General features: G+C 39.2%; 1 protein-coding gene and 1 long non-coding RNA gene across 3 annotated transcripts; both read right to left on the bottom strand.

Annotated features, from left to right (window-relative positions):
* Positions 1 to 4: 4 nt before the first annotated feature.
* On the bottom strand, positions 5 to 3,553 carry LOC311109149 (proteasome activator complex subunit 1-like). The gene is made up of 11 exons (XM_084151971.1): positions 3,302 to 3,553; positions 2,397 to 2,429; positions 2,243 to 2,305; positions 2,016 to 2,117; positions 1,795 to 1,864; positions 1,501 to 1,598; positions 1,275 to 1,343; positions 1,108 to 1,175; positions 915 to 969; positions 750 to 836; positions 5 to 326 (listed from the first exon to the last, which is right to left on the bottom strand). The coding sequence occupies exons 1-11, from the start codon at positions 3,338 to 3,340 to the stop codon at positions 246 to 248; spliced, it is 765 nt and encodes a 254-aa protein (XP_084008097.1). The 5' UTR covers positions 3,341 to 3,553; the 3' UTR covers positions 5 to 245.
* A 4,058-nt stretch (positions 3,554 to 7,611) lies between these two features.
* On the bottom strand, positions 7,612 to 10,103 carry LOC311109115. Of its 2 annotated transcripts, XR_014610572.1 has the most exons (3): positions 8,537 to 10,099; positions 8,277 to 8,403; positions 7,612 to 7,761 (listed from the first exon to the last, which is right to left on the bottom strand). It is a non-coding gene; the product is annotated as an uncharacterized lncRNA (long non-coding RNA). The 2 variants fall into 2 exon arrangements; XR_014610571.1 differs by lacking the exon at positions 8,277 to 8,403 and having other exon boundaries at positions 8,537 to 10,103.
* Positions 10,104 to 13,752: the final 3,649 nt, after the last annotated feature.

The following is a 13,752-nucleotide window of genomic DNA, read 5'->3' as shown; positions in this document are numbered from 1 at the left end:
GGTATGCCAGTTATCGCTGCTTTATTTTGAAATCTGAATAAAATGATTGTGTAATACAGCAGTTTTTTTTCAATCATTGATGAAAATGAAAACGTTTTTAAATGCACTGTGTCTGAAGGTATTCAGTTACCCAACAAGCGTTTTAACATGTTACACTATCCGATTTGTATCATAACCTGTGAATGGGTGAGTAAGTATTGCTGTATTGCTGTCTCCAGTGAATGTGCACCACAAGAGTCAGTTGATCAGTAGATAAGGGCCTTGCAGTCCCCTCTGGGCTTCTTGATCTTGTCATAGTTCTTGTTGATGATGTCAAACAGCACGGCCTGGTGAATGGGTGACAGAAATAGCAGGGTGTTTACATCACTGAAAGCCTTTCATCATTAGATAAGATAGATATTTTATTTATTGTCTGTTTCACACAGATATTTGCTTTACGTCAAGAAATGCACTGCGATAGACATATCAAACATATAAATTCATCATCACCTACATCGGCCCTTTCTTGACAACAAGGGCATCAAACAGAGGAAGATAGGTAGGTACAATGTGAGGAGCATGAGAGGCATTGGCAATTATGAACCCAATCAATTTGTTCGCTTGATAACAGGGTTTGGTTTCCATTGAAGTCGAGGTAAATACTTGTTCACACTGGGAAAGTTTATTTAACTTAGGGGTTAAATTATGTGGGTGCTGAGCACTTCTAATGAAGGAAAAAGAGGTATGATACATGAGGCATCTTAGCTTACATAGATGTTGCGGATCTCCAGAACCACGATGCGCAGCTCACAGTACTGGTACTGGTCCAGCTCATGCACCAACTGCCTGTAGTCTCCCTGGGGGTATAGTTACACACAACATGGTCAACGCGCACACACACACACACACACACACACACACACACGGATACTAACCACATGAGGCTGTTTTGAGGCCTTGGCAACAGCATCCCCTCTCTCGCTGTAGTACCTGACAACACAACACAGATAACGAAGGTGTTTGTTAGTCACATTAACACAACTACTACATAACTAATTAGATATGAATGTAAACAGTAATTACACAACTAATTAAAATGAGTGGATCTTTTGGTTAAAGGTCTCTTACTTTGAGATCTGTGTCTGGAATTCCTCGATCTTGGTGCGAGTGTTGGTCAACAATTCAAACACTTTTTCCTGTGGAAAAACATTATGAGTATAGGCCTACCAACAGTATTATCAAGGTATGATGACTGATATGACAATCATCATTTTATTAAGCTCAGAAAGTCTGACCTGTACAGCCACCCCAAAGTTGTTCCCATCTTCAATTTTGGGAATCTGAAGTTGCACCCACATTGACACCTGCCAGAGCAAGAGATCATAGTATTTATCTATTTCTCTAGACACTTACAAGTGCCTTCTCACCTATTTAGGAAAAGAGATGTGCTGGTGAATTTTAGATTTAAAATAACAGTTTGGCCCACACAGAGACTAACAGAGGGACAAAGGGCTGACTGACTGTGTTGAGTTTCTCCTTCAGCAGCTGGATCTGAGGCTTGATCTCCTTCAGAAGACTTTCTACTCTCTCGTTGCAGGGGATCGGACCACAGGGAGGCCCTAGGGAGAAACACCATGAGAAAACTCAGAGTAGGATGAAGTTATACCAAAGCACTGGTCTAAGATTTCATTTGTGTGTCCCCTCTAATGGTTAAGGTTAGGATTAGGGGAAGAGTAAGCTGATCCTAGATCTGTGCATACAGCCAATTTGACAGCTAACCGCAGTTGTAAATCGGTGGTATTGTGTCTTAACTACCTGCATCTTCATCTTCTTTCTCGCTGTCCTTCTCTTTCTTTGTCTCTTTCTTCTCTTCCTTTGCCTCTTTCTGCAAAACAAGTGAGGATTGGGGTGGGAGAAGGATTTTGATACATTCATTAATGTGTGTATGTATGTATGGTCGATACTACTTTTAATGATTCCAGTGTACTCCAAGGGGTTAATCATGATAGAATGCCGAATTTGTGAAACGTCTGTACCTCCTCTTTTCTCTTTCTCTTTGCTTCTTCTTTAGCCGGGTCTGGTATTGGGATGTCCAGAGGGGCCTTCAGAGCTGCCAGGCCATCTATGCTTAAGGACGTCTGGGGACCATTTCACATAGGCATGAACAAAAATAGATACTATTTGCATACTTATGCACAATAGCTTTGAATCAAGGTATTTGGACTGATATTGAAAGGTGTGCTTGTGTTTTTCATGGCCTCACCTTCAACAGCATCTCCATCTCTGCAATCTTCTGAGGGAAGAATGACGTGACCAGGGTCTCTGCCTGTAATACATCAGTTACCATTGTTGGACACAGTTATGATTACCATCTCAAATGGTATTATTCAAGTAGACCTGCACCACTAAGGGCCTACCTCTTTAGTGAGCTGAGTGCAGAAATCATCAACCTAGGGAATTGAAACCAAAGACAGAAAAATGTTTTGAATTCACAGTAGCAAACCCAACTCCCAGTGTCTCTATAATGTTGGGACAGTTACTTTCCACTGGACTGTGATAGCTGGGGTCAGGTTCACCTGATGTAACATAGTAAATGTAAATCCGGGACACTCCAATTAGCATGATATGTTACGTTTCATATGGTATGTATTAATTTGTGGATGTCCATCATCCATTTTGTATGATATGTTACAAATTGCAATTCGTACAATATGTTACGGATTGCCATTCGTACAATATGTTATGAATTTACAAAATGTATGATATGTTAAGTTTACAGTTTGTTGTGGCTAACGTTAGCTAGGTGACTAGGTGTCTAACGTTAGCTAGGCTAGGAATTAAGGTTAAGGTTAGGTTAAAGGGTTAGGGTTTGCTAACATGCTAAGTAGTTGCAAAGTAGCTAAAAAGTAGTAATTAGTTGGAAAGTTGCTAATTAGCTAAAACGCAAAAGTTGTCCGTGATGAGATTCAAACACGCAACCTTTGCGTTACTAGACGTTCGCATTATACGCCCACCCTTTGCCTTAAGTAACCTTCTGTCTTATCTAACCATACCAAACACATACACACACATATATATATATATATATAATAGTAATTTGATCGTCCCAAGATGTACGTTTACTATGTTACGTCTTGTCTATGAGACTTTGATGTGAACACATGGCCTTATTGTTGGTCTAAATATCAAAACGCCTTGAAGATTAACAGGGCTGCCGAGTTATCTGACACAAATTATATTGACAGGCTATAGTCATAAATTATTATATTAGACTACATTAGATAGGTTACCTTTGTTATTCCACAACAAATTGACAAATTACCTGTTTCTTCGACTCAGGGCGAATGTCTATGGAAGTCATCTTGTGATGGGAATAAATATACTTAATAGGCAAAAATGACCTTTTGCAATGCAATAATAGGCAGCAACTAAATAGTTGAAAGAATGCGCGGATTTTCCCAAATGTCTTATAGCGCACAACGCTGAAAATAGTCACGGTTAGTCAGCTCAAAAAGTGAAAATGAAAGTAACTAAACAACTTCTCACAGATCCGTAATTTCCTGTTTAGATGAGCAAGATGGAGCATCGTGGGATTTGTAGTTTGATTATGGGACCGCAGTGTACCACAGTGTAGCCCAATGATGTGTACGTGGTAAACACAGGTTTGGGAGACATTATACGTTTTGTTCTATGAGATCATCTTCATCAGCTAACGTCACTTTTTGTGAATTTTGAAGCATTTATGTAATCAGAAAAAGCACATGAAGCACATAAAGGCTGCATAATTCATAAACGTCATGTTAACTGACTGATATGATCTCATAGAACAAAACGTATAAGAATCCTAAGCCTGTGTTAACCTCAGACCTTATTTTATGTGTTTATTCCAAAACCTTATTATTTTCCCAATAATTTGCCCTATAGGAATGGCTGAACGAACTAGAGGTAAATCATTTCCGTTTTTTAGGACTACAAACTAGCGAGCTCTAGTAAGCCGTGTTCAAATTGGCAATTTGAAGTGACTCAAATCCTATTTATTTGCATATCCGATTCGAATCTGTTATTTTTCCTGCAGTCTGAACAGCCAAAAAGCACATGGAATCAGATATTTCAAGCCACATTTCAAACCACCTTCATAGGTGGTTTGCAGTGGCGACCTGTCATTCAGGGCAGGTGGGACAGAGCTGTTTTGGGGGCTTGCCTGTTTTGCATGTTATTTTGGCATTAATACGTGTCACATATCAGTTTGCAAATGTAGTGTAGGTTATTCGTAGGTGTTACCGTCAATCAAGGAGTCTGCTTAGGCTGGATCGTGTTCAAAGGCCTTTATTCAAACCACGAGGTTCCAGCGTAAGTACAGACACAATGTCCGGAGAACCAGACCCAAATAAATCTTGCTGTATTCTAACTCTTCGTCGCTGCTCCCCCCTTTATATAGCCTTCCAAGAGTTGAATAGCTCCCTCTACTGTTCAATCCCCGTATCTTACCACCCACTTCCTGTCTGTCATATGTGACGTCACGCTAAAACCTTCCCTCTTGATAGCAATAATCAACCTTCCATTTCTTCATGAAAAACCTTTAACAAAGACATAATTTTAATACACTACACAAACAATGTAAAAAAAAAATATATATATATCATTGAGGTAATAAAGCCGCATACAAACATGGTCTCTTTTTTGTTTTCTTGAGTAAGGCAGCTCCAAAATGCAGGTGTTTCAGACTAGCTCAGTGCTTTCTGTGGTGGTGAGGCAAGCCAGCAGAAAATACGGTGGGTTGCGCCGTGATTGGCTCAGTGTTCTGTCACTCATTGGGACACTACGTCACCGCCAAGTCTAAGGGTAGAGCTAGAAAATTCAAGCCCCTTGGGTTCTGCCATATAGTTACATTAGAAGTGCCCATCCAAGAAGGCTCAAGGTCACTGGCCACAGATAAAATTATGTCAAATCACGTTATATGTACAGTAGCTTTGATTGGACTGATCATGTCAACATCATACTTTCAAAATCTTAGCTAGCAGTCATCATCATGAATCAAGTCGGCAATCTACTGGCAAATCCTTTTTAATCCTTGTCATATGAAGAGAAATAATGAAGAGAAATTCTAGATAAAACATATCGGTGGTCATCGGCCATTGGACATAAACATTACACAACAAGTTGGAAATCGCAAATTCAACAATAAGTGGTTTGGAAGGAATCGGTGACAGTGGCTAACTGCAAGCATTGCAAAGCAATCACTAGCCGGCTATTCAGTGGAGTGGGTGTGTGGTCCCAAATCCGGGATTAAGGGGCTCTTTTCCAAATTTAAAATGATAAACGTTCAACATTGGCCATGCTGTCAATGAAGCATGATTTTTGCCGCGCTCAAAACAACTGTTAACTCGGAACTGCGAAAACTTGACTTCACTGAGTTCAAGAGAACTGGGAAGTCGGGAATAAACGAGCTTAGACTGGGAAAATACATTTTGAACAGTCATCTAACTCAGAATTGTAAATCCGGCCTTTTTCTCTTTCTTTGATGACAAAATTTGCCCGCGAAGGACCACAGCGCCACCTTCCTGTTCAAGTGAGCACAGCACAACAAGGTGAGTCCAAAAATGTATTGTGTGCTGCTGCATAAATGATGTAATATGCCAGGGAGATATGTATACTGTAGCTAAGAAAGTAACACTAAGTGTATGTTGTGTAGTAAGATGTTAGTAGCCCATGTGCCTCACCCTAATAATTTGGTCTATTTACCACTCTTAATTTCGCCTACTGTTCTGACTTGGTGGTGCACATGTAGCCTATAACCTGTTTTAGAGAAATGTAATCAAATATTGTAAGAGCTTTCATTGTCTGCTTATATGCCCACTTTATTTATCCTACGGTTCTGACTTGGTGTACAGGGAGAATACTGTAAGAACGGCCCATGTTCTGAATTTTGTCGCTGTACATTTAAAAAGTGCTAAACAAATAGTTATATTGACTACATGAGTCCTAGCTCGGTCATTAATGTCTTAATCGAAATTACAGATTGCCTCTTATCCACGGTGCACCACAGGAGGTTGGTGGCACCTTAATTGGGGAGGATGGGCTCGTGATAATGGCTGGAATGGAATTAGTGGAATGGTATCAAATACATCAAACACATGGTTTCCATGTGTTTCATGCCATTCCATTTGCTCCGTTCCAGACATTATTATGAGCCGTCCTCCCCTCAACAGCGACCATTGCTGTGCACACGCCCCTCATTACTATGACAACTAGCGTAGCCATGTCAGCAAATGACTGCTGTCTGAACACACACAAATCCAATTTGGTCACTTGGCTCTTGCGGTTTGGACAGTCAGTATTCCAAAACGGATTTGTAAAAACAAAACTGATTTGAGCATTAAGGCCTGCAGTGTGATCCCACAACGTTTTGAGCTAGCTAGCTAATGTTAGCAAAACGGCTATGGCAAGAACACTGCAATGGAAGTCCTCCACAAAACAGAACGTTCAGACATTGTTTTGTTTCTGAGTTCGTAAAGAAAGGTGAATAGCAACAACATAACATGAGAGACGTTTTTAATCAGTGATCCATTTGAGATACATAAATTAATGGACAATTATTAATTATTATTGCGCTGTAATAAATGCAATGACAGTGTAACAATGTGAACTGTAATACTCAGAGTGTATAATCTAACATTTTATGTTGACTACCCTGGCTAAACAAATAAAATGGCTAATATTTAATTAAATGTAACATTTTGAATAATGGCAGAGAAATTATTACCTAACTGCAGTTCTGAGTGTGTCCTATAGATGGAAATCTTCTGTCATTTTGAGTGTAACATGCTCATGGTCTACTTATGTCTCTCTGATGTCATATGACTAAGTCGGTCTCATCAATGAAAATCTGATATATTTTTTATCCAGAATCCTTTCTGATCTCCAATTTTGATTGAATTCATAATAAACTGTAGCTCCCAGTGTGCAAGTGCACATGACATAAAGTTGGCACTCAATTAGCCATGGTAAAGAAACTATGATTACAAAGACTACAGTGTGCAGGCTGGGCCAGTCTTGGTCATAGGGGCTTTCTCACTTGAAGTTTCCATCACCTGAAACAATCTAATTCAAGTAGCCTAATTGCTGCCCTACGCAGATCAATTATAAGTCTTTCTACAGATTAAAAGTTGCTCTCTGCTCAAAGAGTGCTTGAAAAAGCCATGAAGGTTTGGGAAACTCTGCTTCTCTCAGAGGTGATATTGCTTTTTGAGGGCAAGTAAATCCTATTATTGATATTTTATGTTACAGTAAAGTAATATTGACCAACGTTGATGAACTGTTGAATCTAGACAAAAAAACTAAACAAGAAATTAAATGGCATATTATACACTTAGAAAAAATTGTTGTCCTTATAGATTCAAAAAGGTTTCTATCGCTTGCTTCATATATGGAACCCCTAAAAGTTCTGTGTAGAACCCTTTTATAGGGTTCTTTGATTTGAATCCCAAGGCTTCTTCTTCACTGAACAAAAATTGGTTCCATTTAGAACCCTGTATGGTACCATTTATGAATTATGGCTACTCTAACAAATTGTAATATTTTTTTGCTAACAATATAATATAATAAACATTAATGGACAAAATAATACCGGCATAGTTTTTACATTTTATTGTCATTATATGCTAACATTTGGAAATATGCACTGGTGGCCAGGGAGGCATCTGTTTGTTTGAATATGGCCCACGTCAATATTGGTACCAACTCTGTGGCTTTGTGGAACAGTACAGTAGGGGTCGTTGCCTGCTGTTTCCGGAGAACAAGAAAAAAGGAGCATAAACATGAGTTAATCTACAGAAATAAACATGAGTTAATCTACAGAAATAAACATGAGTTAATCTACAGAAATAAACATGAGTTAATCTACAGAAACAAACATGAGTTAATCTACAGAAATAAACATGAGTTAATCTACAGAAATAAACATGAGTTAATCTACAGAAATAAACATGAGTTAATCTACAGAAATAAACATGAGTTAATCTACAGAAATAAACACGAGTTAATCTACAGAAATAAACATGAGTTAATCTACAGAAATAAACATGAGTTAATCTACAGAAACAAACATGAGTTAATCTACAGAAACAAACATGAGTTAATCTACAGAAATAAACATGAGTTAATCTGCCAAAATGAAGACAAATTGCAATGCAGACATATAATTATTATGATGTAGAAGAACAATTTACAGTGCATTCGGAAAGTATTCAGACCCCTTGACTTTTTCCATATTTTGTTATTCTAAAATATATACTAACATAATGGCCTCCTGTAGCTCAGTTGGTAGCGCATGGCACTTGCAACGCCAGGGTTGTGGGTTCGATTCCCACGGGGGGCCAGTATGAAAAATGTAAGTCGCTCTGGATAAGAGCGTCTGCTAAATGACTAAAATGTAAAATTGATTAAATATTTCCCCCCCCTCATCAATCTACACACAACACCCCATATTGACAAAGCAAAAGTTATTCAAAATAAAAAACTGAAAAATCATATTTTCACAAGTACTTTGTTGAAGCACCTTTGGCAGCGATTACAGCCTTGAGTCTTCTTGGGTATGACGCTACAAGCTTGGCACACCTGTATTTGGGGAGTTTCTCCCATTCTTCCCTGCAGATCCTCTCAAGCTCTGTCAGGTTGGATGGGGAGCGTCGCTGCACAGCTATTTTCAGGTCCCTCCAGAGATGTTGGATTGGGTTCAAGTCCGGGCTCTGGCTGGTCCAAGCCACTCCTGTGTTATCTTGGCTGTGTGCTTATGGTCGTTGTCCTGTTGGAAGGTGAACCTTCACCCCAGTCTGAGGTTCTGAGCGCTCTGGAGCAGGTTTTAATCAAGGATCTCTCTGAACTTTGCACCATTGATCTTTCCCTCGATCCTGACTAGTCTCACAGTCCCTGACGCTGAAAAACACCCCACAGCATGATGCTGCCACCACCATGCTTCACCGTAGGGATGGTGCCAGGTTTCTTCCAGACGTGACGCTTGGACCAAAGAGTTCAATCTTGCTTTCATCAGACCAGAGAATCTAGTTTCTCATGGTCTGAGAGTCTTTAGGTGCCTTTTGGCAAACTCCAAGCGGGCTGTCATGTGCCTTTACTGAGGCTTTCGTCTGGCCACTCTACCACAAAGGCCTGATTGGTGGAGTGCTGCAGAGATGGTTATCCGTCTGGAAGGTTCTCCCATCTCCACAGAGGAACTCTCGAGCTCTTTCAGAGTGACCATCGGGTTCTTGGTCACCTCCCTGACCAAGGCCCTTCTCCCCTGATTGCTCAGTTTGGCAAGACTGCCAGCTCTAGGAAGTCTTGGTGGTTCCAAACTACTTCAATTTAAGAATGACGGAGGCCACTGTGTTCTTGGGGACCTTCAATGCTGCAGAAATGTTTTGGTACCCTTCCCCAGATCTGTGCCTCAACACAATCCTATCTCTGCGCTCTACGGACAATTCCTTCGACCTAATGGCTTGGTTTTGCTCTGACATGCACTGTCAACTGTGGGACCTTATATAGACAAGTGTGTGTTTTTCCAAATCATGTCCGATCAATTGAATTTACCACAGGTGGACTCCAATCAAGTTGTAGAAACATCTCAACGATGATCAATGGAATCAGGATGCAACTGAGCTCAATTTCCGAGTCTCATAGCAAAGGGTCTGAATACTTATGTAAATGTTATATTTCTGTTTTCTATTTGCAGAAATTTATAAAAACCTGTTTTCGCTTTGTCATTATGGGGTATTATGTGTAGATTGCTGAGGATTTTTCGTTATTTAATCCATTTTAGAATAAGGCTGTAACATAACAAAATGTGGAAAAATACTTTCCGAAAGCACTGTACAGAGTTGTTGTCAGCAGCAGCTGAAAGAGAGATCTTCTGCCTCTGATGGGTTACTGCCAGACTGAGCAAAACATAGATAGTGTGTCAAAAGCCATGTAATGATTAACTAGCCTATTGAATCACGAAGACACATATAAATAATTTAGATAAATACTTCCTCTCAGACAGCCCACTGCCCATCAAGTGCATTCAACAGAGGTCAACAACAGTCTTGTAATGGCTTCATGAAACATAGTCCCCTCATCTGACTCTATACTGAAATATTGCTAGTAGCCATTGTCAGGCTGGGTCTGTACCTCTATTTGGCATATTCCATGATAAAAAAATAACGTGTATTTGTAAGAGCTAGCTTGTAAAGTGGCTAATTAAAGAAGCCTAGCTTTTTCCTGTCTAGCTAGTTAGCTAGCAAAGTTAGCTAGCTAGCTTACAAACGGTGCTCAAATTCTTTATCTATCTAGTCTAGCTATAGTTTATCATATGACTTTGGCTTCATGCTGTATATTCAACCACCGTCCTCTTGCATCGTCATGTTGGAATGGCAGTTGGTTTTTTAATCAGAATGGCAGTTAAAATTTGAATTGACCAATAGGTTCTATAGAATCCCCTTTTTTATGTAAGAGTGTCTGCTTTTGTTTGCTCTTGCTTCTAGCTAGCATTAAGTTTGCAACAGCACAGGTTTCTATGAACCTTGCTGTTTGCCACTCCGACCTCAGCAGCAATGTTGCAAAATGCGAATTCGATCTCCCCCCTGCCATAGAGTTAACGGTGTCGGACGTCCGCTGGACATTTTTCTCACCACGCGAAATCATGCAGCAGCATCATTAATATGGATATAAATGTCAATGCAAAACAGCTCAAACAAATGAAAAGGGAGCTAGTTAGCTGCCATTTCAGAGTTTGATGTGACTGTGTTAGCTTTTGTTAGCTGTTGTTTGTTAAAATCCATATTACACTCTGTGGTAAGGATAGGACCCTCAAGGTTATTTGCCTTCACTTGGTATTTAATGTATCTAGAACCTTTTTTAGTAAAGGGTTCTTTAATCTCGTCCAAAGCAGCAAAAGGTTCTATATAGAACCCCAAATAACCATTTTGTCTAAGCCTGTAAGACTCCTAAAATGTACTAGGCTGGATAACATGTGTCTAATATTGAAACAATGGTGTGGCTATATTTAGGTCATTTTTTCTGTTCATGGCAACACTGTGGTGTGAGTGCCTGCATCATGAAGGGTGCTTCGAGATAGCCTGGCTTGACCTGCAGTTGTTCCACTTTCAGCAAAAAACTCACTTACTGCAAATCAATCTAATTATTTTGTTGTCTGATTACTCAAATTATTTAATTGACAATTGTAATCTGAATATTTAGCTGTCAACGAATCATCCACTTGTTCAAGCAATGACCTGTGCAAACTGCAGTCATGTTGTCAGTGGAGATATTCAAACATGATTGTGAGCACATTGGGTGGCAGGTAGCCTAGTGGTTAAGAGCGTTGGGCCAGTAACCAAAAGGTTGCTGGTTCAAATCCCAGACCTGACTAGGTGAAAAATCTGCCAATGTGCCCTTGAGCAGGTTAACCTTAATTGCTCCAGGGTTGCTGTCAATAATGGCTGATCCCTAGCCATGACCCCACTCGTTGAAGGTGTCTCAGGGAGAGTGGGATATACAAATGTAAGCGCCTAATAATATTTATTATTATATCAGTGTTGCAGACATCCAGTATACCCAACAGAACGTGTAATCTAAAATAGGGTCGTTCCATTTTTGGGTAGTGTAACTTGGTCAGAAACAACTATTAATTTCACCTAATTTTAACATTCTGTCATAAGAGCACATGCTCAACTTCATTAAAAACATGTTATCCCATCTCAAGTTGTATAAATTATTTTACTATAGAAGGTGCCATTATAGTAACAGGGTTGACCATAACAGTTTGAGGTTTTCATCTTAAATCAGCCATAAATCCCCTCCTGAAAGGGGGAATGGAAGCTTGTTGTGTGCAACTGGGAGGGGCAATTGAATGCAAGCTTCACAAAAACATTGAAATAGTAAAACAAATGTAAACAACAAAAAAATAGGAGATCCAGCTCACCTGCTTTTACACTATGATTTAACTATGTTCAATGTTTCTATTTAATAATTTTTTTTTATAGTTTCACCATATTAGAATGACAGTTCAGTTCACGTAACAGGGTTGACCTTAAAATGAGGGACAGATGTAAATTAATCACTAATCACATGAAATAAATAATAATATTTACAAATGACTTTGTCAAAGCAAGAAACTAGGGCTTTACGATGATGGTGAACTTGAAGAGATTTTGGGATTAACTGGGTTAAAATCTGCCTAGAAGTATGAAAAACATGACAAGGGACATATCGAAATGATGTGCTTTGGCACGTTAGAAAGACTTTATTAATATAAAAAATCAGATTGATTACATTTTCCATGTGGTCAATATTAAAGGGCACTTCATTTAATATAATAGGCTTTTAAATTCAATATTGGTGCACAATTTCTACTTAAAATATCAAAGGGATGCAAAATGTACTATAGTCATGGAACAACTCAGACTGATTACAAGCCCCTCTCTGCCCCAGACCTCCAATAAAGCCCTTATCAGTAGCCTGGTTACGTATCATAGGGCTGTATTTTCTGGTGGTCGTTGTTTTGCTGTGGTGTGTTGCATTGATGGAATTATATAATTTGACTGAGACATTCATAATCCATTTTAGTAAAATGAGAAAGATGCAAACCATTACAAGCACACAATTAAAAATGCTTTAAACATGTCTTGACTTTTCTCTTGGTTATATACTTAATATGTATGTCCTTTATAGTCAAAGGAGAGTTACACAAAATAGCCCATAACATTTTTTTGTGACTTTGCTTGTGATGCGTTTAATCCAGAGGGCAAAGGGTGTTTGCAAAACCATTAGTTATTAATTGACGTGATTGAGTGAGTGATTAAAACTTGAAAGTTGTTCGTCATTTCTGCCTAGTTGCGAAATATACTGACCAAAGGTCTTTCCTCAAAGGATGACAGAAGAGAAAGGGAACATCTAGGAGAGAAACACGGTTGCAAAGGTTGCCTGACATGTTAATAGTTGTTCCACGAAATGGTATTAGTTCAAACTACAAATACAAGTCTGAATCAAGTTCATTATTGACACATTAGTTACGATTATAAAAGAACAAGCATCAAGAGATCTTGTGTTTGATCCTCAGTCAAAACATTTTCCTTTTGGTGGTTCAAAACAAAGGGGGAAAATGTCTAGACCATTTAAACCTAACTGGAAGACTCATTATAGCATTGTCTGCCTTCTATTCTTGAATGTGCATTTGAAGATGATTTCAGTTTCTATCCTGGTTCTGTGACCTGATTTGAGTATGCAAAAAAATGAACAACCCACAGTACTTGGCTTGAGAACGGTTTGGCCAGTGTCTAGTTGAGACTTTACTTTTTGCAGTTGTTCCCTTATCAGCCTACATGTAACCTCCTATGATAGGCCTCTCTCATGGACCCTCAATGTAAGATAAGAAGACTAAGTCCACATTCCAACCATGATTTGTAGCAGCATTTCTGAATGTTCTCTTTGATAACCGAGGACTGCATCTGTGGGCGGTTGAGTGAGTGAATTAATTCATAATGTGCATGGTGTTCTCCATATGGCGTCTGATTCTGCTGGCCATATCACAGTTGACAGACTGAAGTTTAAACAGTGGCACTGGGGGGTCATCTTACTTTGACCTCTGTCTACCCTACTGTCAGTATCTCTCTCTCTCTCTCTCTCTCTGAAACATTAACAGGAAATCAGCAATTTGCAACAGGCTCAGACATTGCATTGCTTTGTAGATTCTGAAAAAGAGAATCTCTTTTGGACAAGAACTGGTCTATAGATCAGAAG

This window comes from Coregonus lavaretus (assembly GCF_964263955.1).
Source record: "Coregonus lavaretus genome assembly, chromosome: 34".
NCBI classification, from domain to species: domain Eukaryota; kingdom Metazoa; phylum Chordata; class Actinopteri; order Salmoniformes; family Salmonidae; genus Coregonus; species Coregonus lavaretus.
The sequence above is the reverse complement of the archived record's forward strand: the minus strand, read 5'-3'. Positions and strand labels throughout refer to the sequence as shown.

Excerpts from the sequence above, each read along its gene's own strand:
- LOC311109149 (XM_084151971.1), bottom strand. The coding sequence starts at position 3,340 with ATGACTTCCATAGACATTCGCCCTGAGTCGAAGAAACAG. Across the intron at positions 2,118-2,242 it reads AGATGGAGATGCTGTTGAAG|ACGTCCTTAAGCATAGATGG; the intron begins GTGAGGCCATGA and ends AATGGTCCCCAG. Across the intron at positions 1,176-1,274 it reads ACTTTGGGGTGGCTGTACAG|GAAAAAGTGTTTGAATTGTT; the intron begins GTCAGACTTTCT and ends GTTTTTCCACAG.